The 25,006-nt window shown below is 35.6% G+C and overlaps 1 protein-coding gene and 1 long non-coding RNA gene across 4 annotated transcripts; both read right to left on the bottom strand.

The window, feature by feature from the left end:
- Window positions 1–64: 64 nt before the first annotated feature.
- On the bottom strand, window positions 65–5,798 carry LOC125195875 (adenylate kinase 5, chloroplastic). Of its 2 annotated transcripts, XM_048094145.1 has the most exons (19): window positions 5,542–5,798; window positions 5,009–5,110; window positions 4,208–4,336; window positions 3,996–4,130; window positions 3,580–3,726; window positions 3,402–3,476; window positions 3,223–3,316; window positions 3,018–3,067; window positions 2,776–2,904; window positions 2,313–2,348; window positions 2,158–2,238; window positions 1,944–2,082; window positions 1,647–1,726; window positions 1,488–1,553; window positions 1,081–1,110; window positions 893–1,002; window positions 640–777; window positions 526–555; window positions 65–445 (listed from the first exon to the last, which is right to left on the bottom strand). In XM_048094145.1, the coding sequence occupies exons 1-19, from the start codon at window positions 5,728–5,730 to the stop codon at window positions 421–423; spliced, it is 1,785 nt and encodes a 594-aa protein (XP_047950102.1). In that variant the 5' UTR covers window positions 5,731–5,798; the 3' UTR covers window positions 65–420. The 2 variants fall into 2 exon arrangements, with proteins under 2 accessions (XP_047950102.1, XP_047950103.1); XM_048094146.1 differs by lacking the exons at window positions 5,009–5,110; window positions 5,542–5,798 and having other exon boundaries at window positions 4,236–4,336.
- An 11,638-nt stretch (window positions 5,799–17,436) lies between these two features.
- Window positions 17,437–18,561, bottom strand: LOC125192785. Of its 2 annotated transcripts, XR_007171472.1 has the most exons (3): window positions 18,425–18,533; window positions 18,279–18,352; window positions 17,437–17,821 (listed from the first exon to the last, which is right to left on the bottom strand). It is a non-coding gene; the product is annotated as an uncharacterized LOC125192785 (long non-coding RNA). The 2 variants fall into 2 exon arrangements; XR_007171473.1 differs by lacking the exon at window positions 18,279–18,352 and having other exon boundaries at window positions 18,425–18,561.
- Window positions 18,562–25,006: the final 6,445 nt, after the last annotated feature.

Below are 25,006 nucleotides of genomic sequence, written 5' to 3' on the forward strand. Positions count from 1 at the left end.
GAGGGTCAAGTCAAGAGGCGATTTATACCAACTCGTCACTTAAAAAAACAACCTCAAATTTGGATGAGAAAGCAACCATAAAAATCTCATTTAGGAGTTCTTCAACAACTAAGACAGCTCTGAGTTTCACCTTACCATGTCCCAAAATTCTAAAACATAGTCCAACTCCAACACTTCTATATACATATTCACATAAAAAAAAGTAAAATAAGTAAGCAAGCAGACATTGCATCATTCAAACAGCATTTATGCCATCACATCTTTCACCTAATAGGAAGCGGTTCCTTAATCTTCGAAAACGATGATGATTTGTAAGAACAGCACGTGGATTGCTCGTAGACAAGCATGATTCTAATCTTCAAATGTATCATCTCCCATATGCAGAAAAACAGCATTAGTAGGCGCCTTCTGTCGTTCCACTTAAAATATGCTGCTCAAGAAGCCCCTACAAGGGAAGTCAACAGAATTATCAGCATGAGATACAACATTTAAATGGATGATATGATGATCTCTAGATATCTTTACCATATTCCTTTCGATTCTTTGGCCTTATTTCTGCAAGTGTGGTTAAAAACGATCAGTAATGGCTGGAGGTGTGCTCAGGTTTCAGTTATGCAAAACTCAAGTTAAGAAATTGACCTGACTTTTCCTTCAAAAGAATCATTAATCTCTTCGCCACTTGGCCTTTTCTCGAATGTCGACAAGAGTTCGTATTTCTCCTTCTTGGGAGATTCATCGACCCTCTTGTACAACTGGTATTCGTATGGGTAAGACATCCTAATAACACAAGTGTTCACCACAAGTTCTAAGCATCGATCTTTGGAAAAAAATGTCTTGAGGGCAGGAAGCATGCTGTCTAATACTATCACTCAGAGGAGGGTAATGACCTCACCTGAGGGCACCCATGATCGGATATTGGGTTCCATAATAGTATAGTAACCGGAAGAAGTAGCATATCTCAAATGAAGCAGCATATGCTAATCTTTCCTCCCGGCCCATAGTCTGCATAGATAGAAAATAAGAATTTCATGAGAGCAAGCTCAATTATGTAATCACATCCAATGATGACTGTTTACTTACTTGCATGATACCACTTGAACCTGGTACGTCCTAAAAATTTCAGAAATGCAATTATATCAGCTATCTTGTTGGATAATTCAACACAGACATAGGCACAGATATTGACAACAATTATGTTTCTTTTAAAAAAAAATTGATATCAGTTCTTGTGAGGAATCATTTATGACCATAGAAAATGAACATAATTAAGGCAAAGTAACCAGTGATGGTAGTAGCTACATCTGTCTTTAAGAGGCCTTTTCCCTTTTGGAAGTTATTGTTTACCTTATTGTGCAGCGATTTTAAAGTAATGGCGTCCTAAATAATGCCGAGGGAAAGACCTAAAACCTTCTCAATTTTATCTGAAGCATCTGGGAATTTAAGGGCACAAGTTCAAAACAGAGTCAGGTTTAATATGAGAAACCAACCCTGAGCTTAGGATTGACAAGGATGACTGGACGATGAGCGGCGGCATCAGTCATAGCTTTTAGATCCTGCATTTTCACGAGTCAAATAACACATACTTTTGCATCTCCATAGAGTATGCTTCAGGAAGCAACAAGCATGGATTTTCTCAAATTACTTACACCAATAATACAGTTCCCTACTGCATTTTGTGGAGCCACTAAGATATATATGCCATCTTGCTCCTCAACCTCTTTAGCACCTGTAGATCATTTCAATATATTTGTTTTCGCATAAGTTGATAGTCAAGAAACAATTTCTAGAGGCCCATTGCTAGAATCGTAGCAGTTTAATAAGAAGTGCATGGTAACAATGTCTACCTCCTTTAAAGAGTCAAGGTGTTAGTGAGAAGAAATATTTTGTTGAAAAGCCTGAGTTTAACCTATAGTTGCAAGAATATAATTCGTGAAATTCATCACCTATGGAACCGATATTGACGAAGGTACCCATAACACCACCGTCACCCCAATCCATGAACTCCAAAATCTTCCGAGTTCCAGCAAGTTGCAGTGGCATTCCAGCTAATGCTCCTTCTCCCATAGACCCTTGCACACAGACCTGCAAGAAACTAGACTACTGATACATGCAACTGTTTCGACTTAAGTAATTCAATAAGATAAAGCTTGTGAGAACCTTGACGCGCTTTCCATCATCCGCAAAGGAAAGAGCAAGAATACGGACCAGCTCCATTAGAGTACCTATGCGATATACATCCTGAGAAAAAAATTCATTCACTTCTAAACAAAGAAGGATGGAAAAGAACCAAAACTGAAAAGGAAGTTTCTCACCATTTCTGGATTTAACTCTGGGATACTGATTTCCACCTTCAATTAAAGTGGTAAAGTCATTATACATCATTATTGGATGAATGTTCAGATGCAAAATTAAGGACAGTATAATACATTAGCTACATTATGAGAAAAACTATATTTTAATGTTTAATTCAATCAAATAGATGTATCAACTATGTTGATTCAATTACATACATTACTCAAACCAGCCAATGTTATATATTCAACCCAAGGATCGATGGAGAGAATATATTAATTGTGAAAAAAAAAAAAACAAAGATAATCACTTTAACATTCATCAACTATCTCTTAGCAAAGAAATATGTTTGCTACTAATAATACATACAAAACATTCAGAATATTTTAAATAATGCACCTGAACATGTAATTAAGAAAGAAAGGACATGTATCAAACTGTCTATATGTGATGCAAAAACTCAAAACATGAGAAGATAAAGACCTTCAATCGAGTTTTCCCATCTTCTATTGCTCGTTTTGTTGCTTGCAACACATCCTCATAGAAGTATTCCCTGATTTCTCTAGAGTGAGGAATGTTATTTAGTTTCGTCGGTATTCCTCTCCATTTATTCTGCAGATAGTAATGGCCAAAAAAACAAACCTAAAATTTATTAGTTATTCGATTTCACAAGGCTGTCACATTCAAAATTAAAATTATGCGTACAAAGGTTTTGTTGAAATAACCTTGTCCAAAGATAACGAATCCAATTGGTTCTCATTTCTTACAAGTTCACCTGCAAACATGTGAGATAAGTTCATTTAGTCAAAACCACTTAAATGTAACTACAAGTACTAATAGGACAAACGATGCAAATACTGATATAAGTGGGTGTAAAATTTATACAATTCCTGTAAACTAAAAAGCATTCAAAGAAATGAGAATCTGGACCTGATTTTGATTTTTCTTCTTTATCTTTTTGCAATCTTAACAACAAAGAATCAATCTCTTCAAAAACTTCTTCTTTTGCACGGTTTCCATTGATCTGTAAACAAGCAAAAAATTGCTTTGTAAGCATCTATATTCATGACTTAAAACTAAAAGTAGCCTGATTATCAAGTTTCACACACCTTAACCATTACGTCTGAGTAGGTCGATAAGATTGATTCAACATTTCTCTTATATATTTCTAAACGTGACTTCACCTGAGAATTGTCAAACATTTACCTATGAACAGATCAGGTTTGCATACAGATCTCCAGGTCCAGATAAGAACTGACATTAGTTATTTTAGAAGTTATTTTGGACCTTTTCCTCTGTGTCATCAGGACGAGTAACAAGCCTGTCTTTAATTTCTTCATTTTCTGGTGGGAAGTTTTTCACATGATAGATTTTTCCTGTCAAAGGATCTAACCTTCTCCCAATACATCGGTCAATTAGAACATCATCAGGCACCTAATGAAAAGATAACATCAGCAATCAAGAGCAGTTACAGAAGCTTTCCAGAAATAGAGAGCTTTCCAGGTTATTACTCTGAGCATATTCCATTTGTAGAAAAAATTCAAATTTTATTTGTTTGTTTCTAGTTAAATTATCATGTTATCAGTTTTTATATCTATCTATTTCTGAAAAAATGTGTTGATCCAGTGGTGTATACCTCAAACTATATGAGAAAATACAACTTCAGACAGTGAAGGGATAATGATTATTATTAGGGTACATACCTCAAGCATGACATATATATCAGGCCTAATACTCCGTTTCTCCAAACTCTCTGCTTGGGCAGAACTTCGTGGGTATCCATCTAAAAGCCATCCTTTCTCCTTCACATCTTTCAGAGATAGTCGGGTTGTCACCATCTATTATAAACACAAAGTGTCAGCGCAGCTAATTCACAAACTAGAGAAGAAAATAGTTAGTTGATCATTTTTCCTACAGCTGTGACGATTTCATCTGGGACTAACCGACCAGAATTCATGTACTCCTTTGCCTTGTTTCCAATTTCTGTACCTGCTGATACTTCAGCTCGCAGAATATCTCCAGTTGAAATGTGTACTACTCCAAACTGAATAAACCAAGCAGGGGAATATAAAGTGAAATGTAACAAGGAAAACTGCTAACATAAATTCTTCATTATTGAATAACAGGTGTAATTAAGTAGAAAAGCAGAAAATATACAAGAGATGTATGAAGCCTCAGTCAGGCTATGAATAAAGGAGATGCCAGGCTCTTTTTATACCCCAGGATGCCAACAAAGTGAAATTTGATTGCTTGTGATAGAAGTCTTGGCATAATACTAAAATGTACAGGAAAAATAAGATAAGGGTGGTGTTATGTCAGGTTATAGCTCCCTGAGGCTTTCTGCAAGCCTAAACTAAGTGCTTCGGCAGTAAGAGAAAATAAGTTTTTTTTTAAAAATCTTTTCCGGAGCTGGTTCAACAATCTTCAAACTGGGATTTCGAAAAGAAGTAGTACGCATTCCAATTCAGGAGTTGATTTGGAGTAATTACTAAACTCTGCATGCACGTTTTTCTTCCTCACAAATATCGTTTGACATTTGCTAGACAATGCTGGGTCTCTTTCATCTTTGCCTTATACAGATATTTGTTCCACTACCTCTAAAAGCATATTTGTTCCACTACCTCTAAAAGCTGAGATATAGAAAACAAAGAAACTCTTCCTACAAAGATAAGTGGAGCAACTTCAGCGACAGGAACGAAGTACAGAATGGACTAACCTTTTGAGCAATCATCTCACACTGTGTCCCCTTCCCTGAAGCCGGGGCACCTGATATCATCACTCTCAGTGGCTCAGTCGCCGAGCTTACAATTTTGAGAGTCTATTTCAGAGAATGAGAGAGATTTCAGTATGCAGATACACAGGATTTCCATACTTAGTACACTATTTTAGCAAAGCTTTCTCAATATGATTAAAAGCAGAAATGTTCTAAGTTCACTGAAGTGGCATGAGAGCTTTCCAGTGTTCAAGAACTGAAGTAAATTAGGACTCCTAATATTAATTAGGAAAGAATATACTGAAATGGCATGATCAAAGGTCAAATCGCAACACTTAATTCACAATTGAATAAAAATTAAACGCCTAAGAAAGATAATACTATAAATTTAAAGAAATCCTCTAAACCCTTGTCAAAAAGATCTTTATAGCAGTCAATAGCCCCATTTGGGATTTCAAACAAAAACCTAGCGAATTGCTCGGTAAAATCACAAATAGAGGATGCGAAATACAGAGAGGTAGAAGGAATAATCAGACCTTTCGCAGAGGTTTGGCCTTGATGGAGGCATGGCCGCACGCGTGAGCGTGATGAGATGTAAACTGTAGCGGGAGAGAAATAGATGAAAAATGAAGAGAAGAATGGAGAGAGGGAGAGAGGGAGGGCTTTGGGGAAGGAGGGAGATTGGAGGTTAGAGAGAAAGTGGGAACGGCTGAGCAGCTCAACATGGCTGCAAAGTGCAAACTCACACAGAGAGCGGTGGGAGTGTGTGTGATAGTTGTGGCCAACGGCTCAAATTAACGGACAAACTGCCGCCAGAAAATGAAAATCCATAACCCCACAAAACAGGATAAATAAATAAAAATAGTATTCACTCTATTCCTTGTTAATTGATGCAATTTTTTTTGCACAAGATTTTAAAATAATGTGTTAAATGTACGGTGAATAAAGCAAGAACATGGGTTACTTCTTGCCAAAAATAAAATGACTCAATTATTTGGAACTTTTCGAATAAAAAAATGATTCAATTAACATGGAACGATGAGAGTCCTATTGTATTAAATTTCAGTTAAAAACATAAAGAAATTTGGTATTTCGTTTAAAATTGAACGACAAATTATACTTCCTCCGTCCCACATAATTTGGAACATTTTGACCTGACATGAATTTTAAGAAATCTAATGGAAAGTGAGTTGAAAAAAGTTGGTGGGATATGAGTCCTACTTTTAAACTATTAGTTTTATAATAAAATTTGAGTATGATTGAGTTAGTGAAATATAGGGTCCACTACCAAAAATGGTAAAAGTGATGTGTGTCAAATTATGTGGGACGGACCAAAATGGAATACTAGGTCAAATTATGTGGGACGGACCAAAATGGAATACTAGGTCAAATTATGTGGGACGGGGGGAGTATATTATATTAAAACAAAATACTACTTCCTCTGTTTCTTAAAAATAGCAACTCTTTCCTTTTTAGTCCGTTTCTTAAAAATAGCAACTTTCAAACTTTTCATTTTTAGAAATCTTTACACCCTTATACACCTCCTAATAAAGTGGGTCTCATAATCCACTAACATTAATTTCATTACTTTTTTTTTCTCTCTCCTGCTTTACCAAATTTTCTCTCCATCTCTCTTACTTTACCAAATTTTGCATTAAAACCCGTGCCGTTTCAAATGTCCTTATTTTTAATAAATGGAGGAAGTACTTCGTATATAAATAATAGTATATAAATTATTGTCAAATCTTAACTACGTTCGATCTCACAAGCTATTTTCTGGATATGTTACTAAATTCAGAAGCTTAGTTATCTCAAAATTAGATCTTGAGTTATACACCCTAATTGCTAATCAGTTGGGTGTTCATTTATGTGTGGGTTGATTACGCGGTAAAGAGGCAAGAGCATTCACATCCATGCTCTTTGGCAAGAGCATGGATATGGGCCTGAACCAACTTTTATTCATTTTTTAATCTATGCTCTTCTGCAAGAACACAACACTTACATTCATTCTCTTCCACAAGAGAATGTTCAATGGTGTTCCACCATTCTATTATTCAATTTAAATAATTCAATTAGTAAAAACATTTCCACAATATTAAAAATACCCAAACTACTATTACAAATTAAAAAAATAAAAATTACATAATTAAATCCTAAACAATAAAAATTACGTACTTAAAATCCTAAAAATTAAAAATTACATAATTAAAATCCTACAAATTAAAAATTACATAATTAAATCCTAAAAATATATCCGTGGAAATTTAAAGAAGACTAGCCCGATGGCGATATCCCCAATGTTTGTCAGAGAGCACGTATCATTGTGAGATGTGAAATAAGTTGCTCGGGAGTCATCCGAGACGTATCGGCATATTGGCTTGACCCAAAAGAGACCACAACGAGTTGGTGGGGGTGGAGGCAGCACAAAGGGAGCGGGAGCGGGAACTCACGATGTAGCTGGGGTCGCGGCGCGAGCCGTCGCCTGTTTCCTTCCTGGCAGCCGGCGTTGGGAACTGCTCGGGCCGGCGTCTGGGCCATCCAAGTGAGCTCCAGCAAACTGGCTAGCTACCTCAACCTCGCCGGCATCGGATAGGGATACCGACCTCGACCGTTTGCTGGAGGAGCTAGAGGAGGATCTGACGCCTCCCTTATACTTCATATGATGACGCACCTCCTGCCGAGCGTTGAGATGCTTGAATGGTTTGTAGTGAATTGATTGGAAGGTCGACATGGCTACTTCATATGATGACGCACCTCCTGCCAAACGTTGAGATACTTGAATGGTTTGTAGTCAATTGATTGGTAGGTCGACATGGCGACCGTGATGATATCGATCCCGTTCGTGCCGCTCCCTGCCGACCGATGTTCCTGGAGGTACCCTAAAACTTTTGGATTTCTTCCGATGACATTGGGCATCATACTCTCATTGCACTTGATGGTTCCATCTGGTCGGCTGGCATTGTACCGGCGAGCGACGCACAACCAAAACCTGTCCCCAGTTTGGTTCGTGCCTATTTCCGCATCTTCGGAGATTGCCAAATAGGCTTTGAATAACTTCTCCATCTCCCTCGAAGTGTACGGCGTGCGGACATGGGGTCACCGGTACTGCCACGAGTACGAACACGGACACTACGAGGAGAAGGAGCTGTAGGATGGTTGGAACCGTCCTCCGGTGGCGTCGGGGCGCTCCCTCCTGTGCCAGTTTCGGGAGCCCACCTGTATTGCCCCTTGGCGGCATCATGCTCGTCCACCGGGTAAGGCCGGTAGCCACTCGGAATATGCGAACCTTGTGTTTGAGGAGGGGGCAAGAAATTCGTATCCGGATTAGGGAATGACGATGAGTCGAACCATTCGTGGTTCCATCCGCGGGAATCAGAGGGGTAATCGTCGGATCCGGACATTTTTTGCAAGAGTGAAAGAGTGAGAATTTAGATGAGAATTGATGAGAGATTTAGAGAGAATTGACGAGTGAATTGTTTTGTGTAGTGTGGTGTAAAATTTTTTGTGTGGAAATGGTGGTATTTATAGATGAAAATGTGAATTTTTGGATAAAAATAATAAAAAATAAATTAAAAGTGGAGAAAAAACGGATATATTTTATTGGGAAGTGAGAAAATATTTTTTACTTATTTAAAACCGATTTTTTTTTTATATTTTTCAATTTTTTTAAAAAAGGAAAATAGCCACGGCATTGTCGTTGGCCTATCAGAAGCCGCCACGTCAACCTACTCATCGGCAAGAGCACAACGACGAGCAGGGTGCTCGTCGGCACGGCGCCTGCTCAAGGCAAATAGCACTGATGCAAGTGCTCTAATGCGTAAGGCTAGTGGCGGACCTACATGGGGGTTTGGGGGTCCCATGGAACCCACAACAATTTCATATATTAGTATATATCCGTCCACGAAAAATAGGACACTTTATGAATGATACGAGTTTTAATGTAGAATTGGTAACGTAGGAGAGAAAAGAAAAAAGTAATTGGTAAAGTAAGAGGGAAGCGAAAAAAGTAAGAGGGAAGTAATGTTAATGGAATGTAGGGTCCATATTATTAGTAAGAGAGAAGGGAAAAAAGTAAGAGAGAAGTTGTTGAAAACTTTCCTTTTTTGAATGTGCCTTATTTTTCGTGGACAACCAAAAATGACAAATGTGCTCTAGTTTTCGTGGACGGAGGGAGTATTTTATATTGATAGGTATTAAATGATAACTTAGCTCAGGTGGCAAGTTTCATTGCCTAGCATCTGCCCAGCCTGAGTTCGAATCTCATCAAGCTCTTTTGGCTTATTACTATTTTTCTAATGTTTTTTTATACTCCCTTATATCAGTTATACACAAAAAATTCATGTTTTATATACTTCACTAATTAATCTATTCAAAATTAAGCATTTCAAATTTTCTTTTAGCTAGTAATTTTTTGTGATTTTTTTTAAAAAAATTCTACAACTATATACACAGAATTTTTTAGGTTATACATTTCATTATCTAACTTATTTCAAAATTTATTCATAATTAATAATATTAAATATATACATATATCTAGTTTATATATCATCTAATTAAATCTATCTCATTACTCATTTTCATCGCATCGTAGTAATATCGCAACTTTCGGCTACGACGACATCAAATAATACCTTACAATTGTTATCGGAGAATTGGACCCCCAACTTCAAAATTCTGCGTCCGCCGCTGCCTGAGGCCAAAGGTCACGGTTCGAGTCATCCGTTTAAATTTATATTAATTTATCCATAATGTGAATTCTATGTCACATGACCATTAAAATTATATTCACTAGATCAGCACTCGCGCGATGTACGGCTAACGACATTTATAAGACAACCGGTGAAAGTTGACATCATTGAAACTTTAAAAGTAACCACAACTGGTGAAAGCTGGCGTCGTTGAAACTCATCGTATAAGACAATAAAAGTTGATGTCGTTGAAAGTAACCTCATATATATATATATAGAGTTGTAATCAATGTCGAACCAATTTTAAAGACCGAACTAGAGATCAAATCTGAGCCATTAGATCTAGTTTTTTTGATGAGATGTGCTGCTGTGGAAATTTTTTCAGCTTCATTACAAGCTCATTTTACTTCATTATATAGGTTTATTACTTCATTCTGTACGTAATACCTTGAAACTACAACATGTTTTTACTTGCTTCCAATAGGTTTTGAAATGATTCAACATATGCTTCATTCAAATTCATTGACGTGGGTTTTTGCTTGATTAACATTTAATAAGAAAAAGGGTAGTTTTGGGAGTGATAGTTTTAGACGGTTAATTAATTCCCTTAATTCACTCCTTTTAACTTTGGTAAATATATAATATGATTTATTTTCTTTATTGATTTGTTTCATTTACCTTCTTTACGGTTTATTCACTGGAGTTCGACGTTCTTCTGCAAATTTTTGAGTTATTCTTCAAGTTTTTTTTTTTGAGAAGCTCTTGTAATATTCCTTAATTGCTTTCGATTTTGTCAACAATGGAAGAAAGTAATTTCATTTATTTCGTCCTTTTAGTCCAATTTATATGTTTTGAGTTTGAGAATTTTTCATCAATTTTATTAGAAAGACATTCTCCGTTGAAGACATTCTCCCTCAAATCTCAACCATAATTTCTCTTTCTTCTCTCACGTAACTGACTCAAATCTCACACATAATCAATCTTTCTTTTTTCTTTCCTTTAATTCAATATTATTGATTCTGATTTTGTGTTCATGATTACACAATAATTTCTCTTTCATCTCTCACATAACTAACTCGATTTTCTACGTTGAACACGTCTGGTGGTGTAGTTTCTCGCACATAACTAACTCGATTTGGTACGGTAAATAATGTGCAAATAGTATCTAATAATGTACATTCGGATCAGTGAATAATGTACAGATTGAAGAGAATAATGCTCTTATAGGATTTTTCTTAATCCTACTTATGCATTTACCTGCAGAGTTTATTTATTCTCTTTATCAACTTTGAGAAATTCTATTTTCTCTAAACAAATACTGGCTCTATTTACAAGCACAGGGAATTTGGAAAGTCTCTTCTAAAATTCTTTTCTTCGGATTTTTCTTAAGGCCGCCCATGGCGGCCGCGGGCGCACGCCGGCCGTGGCTTTCGCTGCCTCCCACTCTACTACTTTATTTTTCCGAATCTAAATAAATTGTTTGAAATTTATTTATCGAGCTTCTCGGCTCCAACTCAATATTTTCCATCTTCGAAACTTAGTAACTTTTCAGAATCAATTAATCAAGCTCCAACTCAATCTTCTTTTAATTAGTTCCTACTTCTCATAGTTAAATCTTGGCTCAACAAAAGTCTCTTGGCCCACCAATTAAATAGCAAATCCCTCAATTAAAACTAGAGCCCAATATTTTATAATCTCTAGGCCCAAATCGCCCTTTTATTTAAATACTTCCGACCCAAACTTAATTAAATAGGGACCCAGCAACAATAATTTCCTTGGCCCAAACTCTTAATCATTTACTAAGGCCCAAACATAACATTACAAAGTCCAAATATAGACTCCCTTCCACCCATCGGTCAATCTCTCTCTCTTACATTTCTCAAAGTTTTAATTGGGGGAAAAACCAGATCGGAGAAGAAATGGCGGTGCTCGCTCCACTCGGCTCCGCGACCCCTCCGGCGAATCGCCATCTCCGGCGTCATCGGGGCTCTCTCCTTCTTCCCCTAAAACTTTTTTCTCTTTTCGTCACTTAACTCCACAATAAAATCCCCAAATTTGAATTCAAAATCCCTAAATTGGAAATCGGAGAAATAGCGCCCACACTCAATTCTCCTCACTCCACCGCCGTTACTTCCCTCGCTGGCGTGCTGGCTCCCGGTGTCGACCTCTACTTCGCGCCGCGAGCAGCTGCTCTTCCTGCCGTCACTGCTTCGCGACTCATGAATATTTGGTGATCTTATAGTGTTGAGAATGAGGGGAGGAGAAGGAGATTGGGGCTGTTTATATAGTGCTCTATCTTTGGCCTTTTGTGCTTGATACTTGGAGGCAAAGGCTCTTATTTTGGGGCTGCCAGCTCCACTACTTTTGAGCTTGATGTTCATGATATCCTTACTATTTTGGTGTATGTATGGTTGTCTCTCTTGGCTGTTTCCTCAGCCTTGATCGATGGGAAAACAAGAACCTTGCTCATGTCTATATTGGGCTTGTGTAGAGGCTCATTCTACTATGCTCTCTTGTCTTGGTTCCTCTTTGATGCTAGTTGAGAATGTGCCAAAAATGGCTGACCTCAGGCTCTATACTGCAGCCTCTACCTTGCCTACTACTTCCCTTTCCTAATTGAGCTTGTGCCTCCCTTCCTTGTTATTTGTGAGTCATCTTCTAACCCCTATTCTTGTGTTAATTTGCAGGTACATGGCTGGAGCTTTGGAGTCTTGTGGCTGCTCCCTAATCGAGAAAGAGAGTGAGGGAGAAAGAAAGAAGATGCTCCTCTAGAGATCCTTTGGCTCCATCACCAAAATAGCTAGCTTCCAAACTTGTTGACTAGTGTTGTAGGATAAATGGTGTAGAATAGATGTGTGTGTTGCCACTCTCACATATGTAAACATGTACTACTTGTATTTAAATTCCTCCAAGTACTTATCTAATAAAAGCATAGCTTTACTTTTATCCTTGAACACATAATTTCCTTGCACTTTAATTCTTCCAACGAAAATACTTAAATTACTCCAAAGTTGAATTACAACGAGGAAATGTACGATTACACATCTTCTAAACGAAATTAATTAAGCTAATAAATCCGATTTATCCCGAAGGAAAGGAACGAAATTCCGGGGCGTCACAATTGCATTAATATTATATAATGCACACTACTTGCTATATAATGTACACATGGAAGCAAATAATGCACGATTGAATATAACATTCAATCAACAATCGATCGATTTTTTTTTTAAAACACAAAACATAATGTATACCACTGTCTACAATAATGTACGAATAGCAGCAAATAATGCACATATGAATACAAATTTCACTCATTTTAAGGTATTTTATCACAGCGTACAATAATGAACAACAGAGTGCTATATAATGTACAAAAACCAACAAATAATGCACAATTCAAGGGAACCAATCGTTGTAACTGAACACAAACTCATCGTATACACCATATTCTACTATAATGAACAACTTCTCGAGGCTAACAAAATGCAAGTGCAACAGATTGCTATATGATGTACAAAAACCAACAAATAATGCACAACTTCAAGGGACACAATTCCAAGTAGCTTAACACACAAAATTCATATAAACAACTGGCTTGAATAAGGTATAACTTCTTGAAGACTAAAAATGGAAAAGACATGAGATTGCTCACCTGCATTTTGGGTGTTTTGGGTATTAGATTGTCAGCCACTTTTCGCCATGGTTGTTTTCTATCACACAAACCAACAATCAATTAAAAATAACAAGTTGTAGTCCGCAAAATCCACCATTACACAATTATAAAGCAGTAATTAACTACAAACTTCAACAATGGACAAAACCCTGACAAAAACGACAACGGTTTCATGATTTACGGAAAAATAAACAGAATTGTGAAAATCGCAAAAAATCAACCCAAGGTTTGTGAAAATCGGAGATTCAAAGTGTCCATTAACCAAAAAATGGAACTTTTAACACCTACCTTGTTGTCGACTGGAAATTGACGGTCACGCGCGAAGGGATTGAGTCTTCAACTGCAAAACAACGGCAGAACGTTGATTTAACGGCAAAAATCGAAGGTTGGGTTGATTTCCGGTGGCTTGGAGTAGCGGCTAGGGTTTGGAAATTGGGGGGAATTAGGGGAGACGAAATTCAATCGTGGGTTTGAGGAGTGAGGCGGTTGGAGTGAGAGAGAGAGATAGTAGATGGAAAATCCCGCTTAATTCTCGCTCCTTCCATTTTTATTCATTGTTGTTTTACAATTATACCCGTATAATGCACAGAATGAACCTAATAATGCAACACGGGATCAGATCTCTCCTTTTAATCAAGTCCGTCCATTCCATCAATCTAATGGATGATATTAAGAAGGAAATAGACACTAAGAGGGCAATAGGACCTTAATGCTCCCATATATATATATATATATATATATATATATATATATATATAAGAGGATGTGATCATATCATAACTCATATTTATGGTGATAACCTAATAACTCTCATTTTATGGACGAAAAATATCATTTTATGGAACAGAATATCATTTTATGGAATAAAAGTATCATTTTATGCATGTTGAAAAAATATCATTTTATCGTGTAAATATCATTTTTAGTAAAAATGATACTTTTGACCCATAAAATGATAGGGTTATTAGGTTATCACATAAATATGAGTTATGATATGATCGCATATATATATATATATATATATATATATATATATATATATATATATAGGGGCACACTAGGGTGCCACCTATATTAAATTGACAATGTAACACCGTTATTAACCGTCAGATCTCCTATATTGATGGCTTAGATTGAATTTTAGAAATAGAGCACGGATTGCTTGGTCGTGAATAATGGGTCGCTTTGCAAGGTAATTTTGTCTTTTGCTTGCAATTAAATTAAAATAGGGAATGGTAAATCGCGGTTTTTTTGGGTGCTGATTCATCCTCTCTCTACCACCAAGCTATAACGTATGCCCACTACGTGAGAAACTGAATCGTTTCTCTCTCCAAATCTCCCAATCTCCCAATGCGATCATCTACCGATTTATGCAAATCCGATCATCCACAGTGTTTCTTCATCTATTTAAGCAAACCCTAGACTGGTTGCTCTCACCGAAATCCTCCCCCAACAATTTGTGGTTTTCTTCTTTTCCGTGTGCAATTTCCCAATCAGAAGCTTGAAAATCGGCGGTTGGAGTTTGAAATCCTCCCCCCAGCGGTTTGTGGTTCTCCCGTAAACGACCATTGAAGTTTTAAATTGGCGATTGAAGCTTGAAATCGACGCTCTCCAGGGATTTCTGTGTCATCGGTAAGTTGCCGTACCTGTTTCCACTTAGTTTCTGGATTGCATGTGTAAACCTTGATTCCTAGGGCTTGTTTGATGCTTTGTTCTATGTTCTTGTTTGCTTTTTTTCTATATTCTTGTTTGATGTTGTAGCATAGAGAAAGATTTTTTTGCTTATTCTGGAGTTAGATTGAACAAAACAAAAAATCCAAAGATGGATTTTTTGCTTAATCGGCTGCGTTAAATTGAACAAAACAAAAAATCAAAAGATGGATTTTTTGCTTAATTTGGAGTTAGAGAATGTTGTGTCTGTTGTTTTGTTTATAGAATTGGATTTTTTGCTTAATCTGGAGCATGATAATCTGGAGCATGATAATCTGATTTTGTTGGTTGTTTTGTTGCAAAAATTTAAGTACACGTTTGATTTAAATACACATTTAGAATTGCTTGTTTTAAGTGTTGTTGCTGCGTTGTACTATGTTGTAGTTTGCTTGGGTGTCATTAAAATCAATTTGTTTGCTTATTGAATATTGATATTTTGCTTATTCTAATGTTAGGAAGTGCTGGATGTCATTAAAAAGTATTTGTTTGCTTAAAAAATATTCATTCTTTGCTTATTCTAAAGTTAGAAAATGTTTGGTCTCATGACCGACCCTGTTTCAAATGTTTTTGTTAAGTTTTTTTGGTCATTTAGAATAGCTTGTTTTAAATGTTTTTGTTGCTTTATTCTTTGATGTTGTTTGCTTGGGTGTCATTAAAATGTATTTATCCTCTTATTGAATATTGATTTTTTGCTTATTATAGAGTTAGGAAAATGCTGGGTGCTTTTAAAAATGTATTTGGTTGCTTATTGAAGATTGGTTCTTTGCTTTTTCTACAGTTAAAAAATGCTTGGTATGATGATAGACAAGTACACGTTTGATTTAAATACACATTTAGAATTGTTTGTTTTAAGTGTTGTTGTTGCTTTGTACTATGTTGTAGTTTGCTTGGGTCTTATTAAAATCAATTTGTTTGCTTATTGAAGATTGATATTTTGCTTATTCTAATGTTAGGAAGTGCTAGGTGTCATTAAAAATTATTTGTTTGCTTAAAGAATATTCATTCTTTGCTTATTCTAAAGTTAGAAAATGCTTGGTCTCATGACCGACCCTGTTTCAAATGTTTTTGTTAAGTTTTTTTGGTCATTTAGAATAGCTTGTTTTAAGTGTTTTTGTTGCTTTATACTTTGATGTTGTTCGCTTGGGTGTCATTAAAATGTATGTATCCTCTTATTGAATATTGATTTTTTGCTTATTGTAGAGTTACGAAAATGTTGGGTGCTTTTAAAAATGTATTTGATTGCTTATTGAAGATTGATTCTTTGCTTTTTCTAGAGCTAAAAAATGTTTGGTATGATGATAGACCCTCTTTCATACATTTTAATTACGTTTTTGTGGGCATTAAGAATTGCTTGTTCTTATTTTGTTTGTTGCTTGGTTCTTTGCTGTTGTTTGCTTGGGTGTAAGTTCATTTTACATTTTTGCTTATTAGGCTGTATATTTGCTTGCTTTAAAGGTTAAAGATTGGAAGTGCAACCTTACCAACAAGCCATCGAAGGCATTCCAATTGCTCCGTGCGAATTTCGTTACAGCTATGGTTTATAGTAACGAAAACAAGGTCATTGATTACATGATGAGAACAACAACAAGCCACATGAAAGAGGCACAAAGTAAAGGAACCGTTGATGTTGAAAAGATGGTGGCAAATTTCCCAAAACCTTGAATGATGAATTACATTGATTTTGAAAAGTGACAATTACTTTGTTCTGATTAGAATTTGTTTTGTATATTGGTTAGTTTTGGTTTAAGGGTTTTTTTGTTTTAAAATTTTGTTATTCGTTTTTCTGTTCTTTTCTTTATGGCGAAATATGTTCGAATAGTTGAAATTAGGAAAGCAAAATAAATTAATGCAATACCAACCAAACAAATCCATAAACATAATCAAGCATTAAATTTAATGTAACCAAGCATTCGGTTATAAGTACAGTCTACAACATTCTACTAACAAAAGTATTCATTCGCATCTATCAACAATTAAATCGATATTAACATGCAAGCCTGTATATGCAGCAGATGTTTATAGTAAATCCAAGCAAAACCATAAACATTAACAAACAATAAAGTGAAATATGTTTGAACACTAATTAGGAAAGCAAAATAAAGTAATGCAATATCAACCAAGCAAATCCATAAACATAATCAAGCATTAAATTTAATGTAACCAAGCATTTGGTTATAAGTATTGTCTACAACATTCTACTAACAAAAGTATTCATTTGGATCTACCGACAACTAAAGCGATATTAACACGCAATCCTATATATGCAAGCAGTTGCTTATATTAAATCCAAGCAAAACCATAAACATTAACAAGCAATAAATTGAATGTTTCCAAGCAATCTAAGAAAATCCATAAACTTAATCAAACAGTAAAATGAATATATCCCATCAATTGGTAATAAGTTCTGCAACTGAGATATAGTGGATAGTAATTAAAATCCTTCTAGCCTCAATGAGATTCTAGCCTTACAATCACATCTTTTAGAGGTTCTTCTGCGCTTGTTAATAAATCCTTCACGAGCATGAATATGATCCATTTCAATCCCATTCTTCAACCCTAGCCTGTTGCACACAATATATTGTCAAGTAACACACTCACGTGAAGATTTGATTCCACGTTTCCGGGTGTCGAAGCTAGCTTCACGAGCATAAGCATCGTAGAAAGCAATTCCGGCGTCCAAAGTGTTGAATTTCTTGCCAACGAATGGTTTTAGTTTGTCAGGGCACTTGGAGACATAAGCAGCTGCGTAGGATATAAAAAAAGAGCGATAATATCAAAAGAACCAAGCAACAAATGGTATTACATCAAGCAAACTGGAGAAGCAAACTCACAATTGAATTAAAGCACAACAAGCATTGTCATTCAAACGAAGAAGCAATACAGTATATCTGTCTCTGCCATTGTTTGTCAATTAATAATTTTAAGCAAGCAATATGAGATATTGTAACAGTAGCAAAAGCAAATGGAGCCAACTAATTTAGCAACAAAACATATTTAACAAAGCAAATATATTTTATCAACTAAGCAATGCAAATGGATCACCATCAAAAAACAACACAGCAAATTAATAACAGCGCAATCTGCTTTGCGACATCCTATACGATCTGTCAGAATTTGAGTTCACGTATAAAAAAATACACTCCACAATTACATAAGTTGAATCACATAGATAACCAACAAAATCTAAAAACACAATTACACGATTAGAACCGCCTGCAGAATAGGTCATATTCGTGTCAACGGGAACATCATTCTCCATGGATTGACTAACGACTGAAGATAGACAGAAGTAACACAAAAAATCAGTATCCTCCTAAATTGAACAATAAGGAAAGTGCCTCTTACCGTCCTCAAAATCAGTGAAATGGATATCAGCGGGAACATCATTCTCCATAGATTGACTTAATATTGAAGGAAAAATTTCAGAGAAGAGAATGGAAATAGCGCTTAAGATTAAAACAATCGCACACACTGAATATAGCTATGGCGTTTTTTTCTACAGATTTCTGAGATAAATGCCGTAAATAGAAGAAAGAGAGAAGGAAGAAATACCGTGAATTGCGTTTCAGAAGAAACCGCTGCAATTGTGAATTCCAGAAATAGCCTTTAGCAATATTTTTATTCATTTTAATAATAAACCTAAACTGCCAGATGTCACTTTAAAATTGAATCTCATGCCAAATCTAACGCTTAAGATTGGTGGCACAGTGTCCCTGAAACTGGCGTTGTCATTCTAGCAATTCCATATATATATATATATATATATATATATATAGGGGTGTGTTAGGGTCCTTACAGCATCTTAGTGTAAAACACAGCACTAATCACAGCCCTTAGATCATTAGATTGGATGGTTGTGATTAGTTACATTATCATACTAAAAATCTACATTATTAGCCGAGGTACATTATTAGACTAGAAATGTACATTGTAAGACTAAAACTGTACATTATTAAACTAAAATGCTACATTATTATCCGAGCTACATTATTAGTCTAAAATTCTACATCATTAGATGACACGTGGCATTAATCTAACCGTTAGATCATAAGATCCAATGGACTGCAAGTGTTTTGAGTTTTACTTATACTTAGCGTTCTGACCTGAATACATCCCTATATATATATATATATATATATATATATATATATATATATATAGGGATGTGATCAGGTCCATAACTCATTTTATGTCAAATATCCAAGTCAATCTCATCCATTCAATTATTTAATCTAACGGTTGACGTGGCTGCCATTTATATTTTTTTTCAATATCCCGAGCTACAGTATTTGCCCCATATTGCTAAATTATTGGGGCAAAATTGGTAAAACAAAATTTAATGCATCAGTTTTAAAACTACACATGCGAGATTTCAGCGGAATTAAAAATACACCTTTCCTCTCACTCTCTCACATCCCAATCTCTCACCATCATTTCACAATTTCGTCTCCCCAGATTCTCTCTAGTCAAAACCATAGCCTCCCAATTTCTAACAGGAAAACTCTAATCTTCATATTTTATACAGACGCCGCCGAACAAGCTAGTAGAAATCAACGCCATATTGTGCATTATTTCGAGTTGTTGTGTAGATTGAAGCAAAGATTTTCACTGTTTGTGTCGATTTCACTCGCGGAAAAGGTAAGAGGAATCGATACTCAATTTCCATTTTGGTGAAACTTAATTTTGCCCGTTTTTCAATTGGGTTTCTGTGAATCTGTGATTTTTAGTGATTTTCGTCAATATTTGGATGATTTTTTGCCAGTTTCGGTGCATTGGGTATGCATTTTGGTAGTATTTTGTCATAAATTCAACACTCAATTGTTTGATCATCAATTCTACATGTGTATGTGATTGTCTCTGTTTTTTTTAGTTGGAATTTTGTTTGTCACTGATTTCCACCTTGATTGTCTCTGTTTTTACAGTTGGGATTATGTTTATCACTGATTTTATTGTATCGCATTTTGATGCTTCGATTGGGTGTTCATCTTAAATCTTGTATTTGTACGTGTTTTGTTTTTACATTATTTCACTAATGAGCTACATTATCTAGTTTTCTCGTGCATTTGTATGTGTTGTATTTGTACATTATTATACCGACGTGGTACATTATTTTCCATTTGTACATTTGTATGATTAACCCACCAGATTCGCCAACTATTGGAGGCAAATATCAAGGCACAAGCAAAGAAGCGCACTAATAAGGCTTTAGGAGGTCGGCGACAGAGTACGTGAACATGACTAAGAAGCCGGACCCTAGACAAGTCGAAGCTTAAATTCTTATAACCATGGTTTCGTACTATGTAATTTGAAATGGATTTTAAGGGTATTTTTTCTAGATTTATGACAATGTAGAGCACTTGGGGTGGTTTGAATGTTTGTTTTTGAATGATTGTGCCTTGGTAATTGAATGTTTTTTTTTATAATGAATATTTACTGCATAATAACGTAAAGTTACACTATCAAATAATGTAGTATTAAAATCAATGATCATATAAGTGACCCTTATGCATTTTAATGTACATGAACATATTACTAACCCTTGTTTGACACGCGCAAACAAGGTATTTGGTATCATGTTAGATTTCTAGATTACCACATGCTAAACATTTACATTATTATAATGTGGCATTACATTACAATAATTTGAGGCACCAAACTATCTATGTTCATTAATAATGTATACGCTTTACAACAAATAATGTAATCTGAGGCTACCTTATTATTTTGTAGATGTACATTAGTGCATTGTTGAAGTGTACATTACTTTTATGTACATTTACATTATAATTACTGATGCACTAAAATGTCTTTCTTGCTGCAACTAGGTTCCCCGACATCATCACCATCCATCTCTTCACGCATTTCTTTCCGCGGTTGGTGAGCTACAATTGGCATGTCATCGTCGAAGTTGTCATCCAATTCAAATTTGACCCTCTTTGTATCTATTCAAAAGCAAATTCATTCATTAGTCAAAATGGTACATTATCATAATTTCCAAATTACATTATTAGCCCATAAATGCTTACACTAATAAGTAGGGTATATCACATAGTAATTAATGAAAATGACACTTAGCATAATGTAAATAATTTTATAGTGTGAATGCACATAATGTACCATACTGGTTGACAGAGCTCTCGAGTGCAGTGCAGGTGCGGTGTGATATGTGTCACTCGATCTAACAGGAGTCCAGAGGATTCGACTAGACTTCAGAGGCTAGAAGATCATGAGACTTATCAGAAAGGGGTCGTTGGGTGCACTCTGTCCCTTCAAAAACCTCAACCCACTATACTACACCTTAGCACAGGGAAGTAAAGGATCGATCCCACGAGGACGAAGGTGCTACGAAACTGCATTTGAGGATGTTTTAGAAAAAGGGGTTGGCTGCTGCCACGCAATTTGTGGGTCGAGATTTTAAGACTACTGGGTCTGAGAGATAAGCAAAACTCTACTCTACTACTGGGTCTAATAGATCAGGAGAACTTTACTCTACCTACTGGGTCTAAGAACTGAGAGCGTACGGAACATACATGACTTAGAGACTGCGATATTTTAAAGTTCTCAAACAGCTGAAGTAAACTTAACTAGAAAGGTTTTCCTAATTCGGACAGACAAGCATAAAGCAAAAAGCAAGACAAGTTTCCTTAAACTACCAGCGTCTGGAAAAGCATGCAGAAAAGTAAAAGAGACAAAGTGGATCGTACTTGACAGGTCTAGCGGACATGCAGAAAAAGCAAAGTACATGCTGAAAAGTACTGACATAAAGCGAATCTGATTCTAACTACCAACAACTTCATCTTCTTCGGGAATCAAACGAGAATAGCAGAGAAAACAGAGTTTTAAACACCATGAAAACAGAGCAAATTTTAGATCTAGACTTAAAACGAGAAATTAAAGCCTAAACTAACAGATCTACGCTACTGGACCTAAAGGATGCAGAAACAGAAAGTAAATAGCCATAACCATGCACAACGTAAACATCAAGCACCAAACATGCGAAACTTCAACTCCAAAACACCAAGATTCAACAAATCCAAACATCTCCATATGCAAATCCCCAACCTCCAACAACAAACCAACAGATCTCAGCTCCAAACATCCAACAACAAACAAAGAACGAAAGCTAAAAGAAAGAGATGATCGTAAACTCAGAGATATTCAACCAAAAGCAAACATAAACTTCCATAATAACTAGAAATAGGTCTGAATCCAATGGATCAAAGCAAGAAACTAGAGTTGCGAAACTTAAAAACCAACAAGGTACTAAACGAAAGCAAATAAAATTGTTTCTTCGCCTCCACAAGACGGTGTTACACAACAAAATGACAATGACGACGATGAGAACCACGGTGGCCAGAATCCTCCATGTCCAAGTGCGCAGCAGTTGAAAATGAAAATTTGAAGTATGGAACTAGAACTAGAGCTAGGAGAGCATAGAAGTGGCAGTTTTCGGTCTCCCTTGTTCTTCAAGGTTGAGCTCTGTATATATGCGAGGCTCTGATCTCTAGGGTATCTCCTCTGGTGATTTTACGCTCTTTGCCCTTGAGTAAGATTCTTTAAAATGCTACTGCTCTCTATCCATTCTGCTCCTGTCGCTTCAACTTTTGATTATACCAGAGTCTGAAGGCAGCGACTTCTGTTTTTTGCTTCAATTTCATCTCTTTTGCATCTGCCAGGTCCATGGTAACAGACAACTCCACGGGTCCCGGCAGATTTACTACGCACACAGAACTCAATAAACGCACATTAAGCGCCCCAAATGATACAGACACAATTTTAACCACTAAACTTGATGCATGAAACGAGCACTTATCACTGGTAGATAAATAGAACATGTCATAATGTAAAATATATACATCAATAATGTACTACGATGTACGCATATAATGTAGCACACTGAAGAACATTATATGAATATGTATTAAGCGTATAATGTATCTCCAAAGAAGCGTATTAGTGTAACAAAGCATATTACTCTATACCAAAAATGTAGCACATCAATGAGGAACATTGTATGAACATGTATTAAACGAGAAGCGCATCCAAACAAATCATGTATGAAATTGATTCACAATTCCCGAATTACACATCGATTCACTATTAAGCAAATCTGAATAGTTATCCATGTAGATTTGACAACCAAATAATCGAAACAATAAAGAAGTAGAACCTAAACACATACCCAATGCACCAAAACCAACAACATTCGATGAAAAATAAGTTGAATAGAACAACATTGAACGTAATAATGTAGAATAACACATAATTCAATTATTTATTGAACCTCATTTCTAAAACACAATACATTACTCGCCACTGAATGGTTACATTATAGCGAACCAAACAATAACACACACTTCATTACCCATTGAGAGAATCTAAACAATTACCCTTTGAACACAAATCCGAAATTGAAATAGATAATGATCATAAAACCAAAATATAATTGATGAACAAACACAAAACTATTGGAATCGATAATCACCACATACTCAAGAAATCAGAAATGAACATAAACCCATTTGCAAAAACCAAAAAATTTGATGTTCAAAATTACCGAAATCGAGATGCATTGTAGCCCGATGCGAAAATCCCCGAAATCGATGTTCATTGTTGAAAGGTTGTCGTATGTTGGAATAATGTACGATATCCATCTTTTGGGATTGTGAAAAACGAGTAAATTCGTTTCCCCTTGAGAATTGAGGAGAACTGGATTTTGTAGTCGTTTGGGCTTTTTTTTGGAGTGGGAAATCGAGAGTGAGGAATGTGGGAGGTTGGAAGGGGGAATTGAGCAGATTTCGAACTTCCATTTGAAATCGTGTGATTTAGGTGATGTTCCAAATATCCCCCTATAATGTAATTCGGAAGTGCTAATAATGTAACACGAGAAGAATGTACATTATGAATCTCACCATCCATCAAGTTAATCCTAAGGCTGAAAATACATTTGAACTTAACACTTAAGGTCCATTTGGACCATAATGCAATGCCCCCCTATATATATATATATAGGTTGTGTTAAAAAACCTCTTAACTAAGGCAAAATGCACCACTTATACATTAATATTATAAACGCTACACAACAATATTACAAACACTACACAACAATCTATAGATTTCAGATAGGTGTCGGAATCTTCAAGAAAAATGCGGGTAAAGACCAACAAATTGCTGGCCGCCTTTTTTATATTTTTATTTTATTTTATTTTTTTCACTGCGGCTTATTTTCATTCACTGACGATGATTGGCTAGGGATGATGTCTTTTATTAATAAAACTATTATTTTAATTCAAGAAAGGGTAGATTTGTAGAGAAATTTAGTTAGTTTCCTTCCATGATTTACGTTATATATGCTTCCTAAATTCAAGGCTACCAAGATTTGATTTTCTTAATTAATTATCTTAATCTAAATCACATCTTTCTACAATAAAATTGTTATTGCATTTATAATTGAAAGCTTAGAAAATTTTATTTTTTAAGATATACTACTTACTTTTTGTAATTTAGCAATTCATACATCAAAACTTGTGAGACTTACATTATTGATAACATAAGTTTACATTATTTAAGATAACAAACGTAATACATGATGAATACATTATAATGTAACATAATGTTAAATAATGTACCATGTTCCACAAATAATGTCAACACAAAAACAATATCTACATTACATTTGCAATACTAAACACAGACAAAATCATGCTACACTTTCATTTCTCCTAAAATAGAAGTACATCATCCCTATTTCGAAGACCTTCGTCCCCTACATCTTCTATATTCATCTCTTCAAAGTAATCATCAAAGTTATCTTCATAATCTACTCTTGTCCTCTTCCATCCCGTTCAAAAGTTAATAATAAAAGTGAGACTATTATCCCTCGAACAAATGTACGTCATATAGTGTTAAAATAAAGACCCAAAAAAA

Source organism: Salvia hispanica, chromosome 6, assembly GCF_023119035.1.
Source record: "Salvia hispanica cultivar TCC Black 2014 chromosome 6, UniMelb_Shisp_WGS_1.0, whole genome shotgun sequence".
Taxonomy (NCBI): domain Eukaryota; kingdom Viridiplantae; phylum Streptophyta; class Magnoliopsida; order Lamiales; family Lamiaceae; genus Salvia; species Salvia hispanica.

Excerpts from the sequence above, each read along its gene's own strand:
- LOC125195875 (XM_048094145.1), bottom strand. The coding sequence starts at position 5,730 with ATGTTGAGCTGCTCAGCCGTTCCCACTTTCTCTCTAACCTCCAATCTC. Across the intron at positions 2,905-3,017 it reads ATTCGTTATCTTTGGACAAG|AATAAATGGAGAGGAATACC; the intron begins GTTATTTCAACA and ends TACTATCTGCAG. Across the intron at positions 2,349-2,775 it reads ATGGGAAAACTCGATTGAAG|GTGGAAATCAGTATCCCAGA; the intron begins GTCTTTATCTTC and ends CTTTAATTGAAG.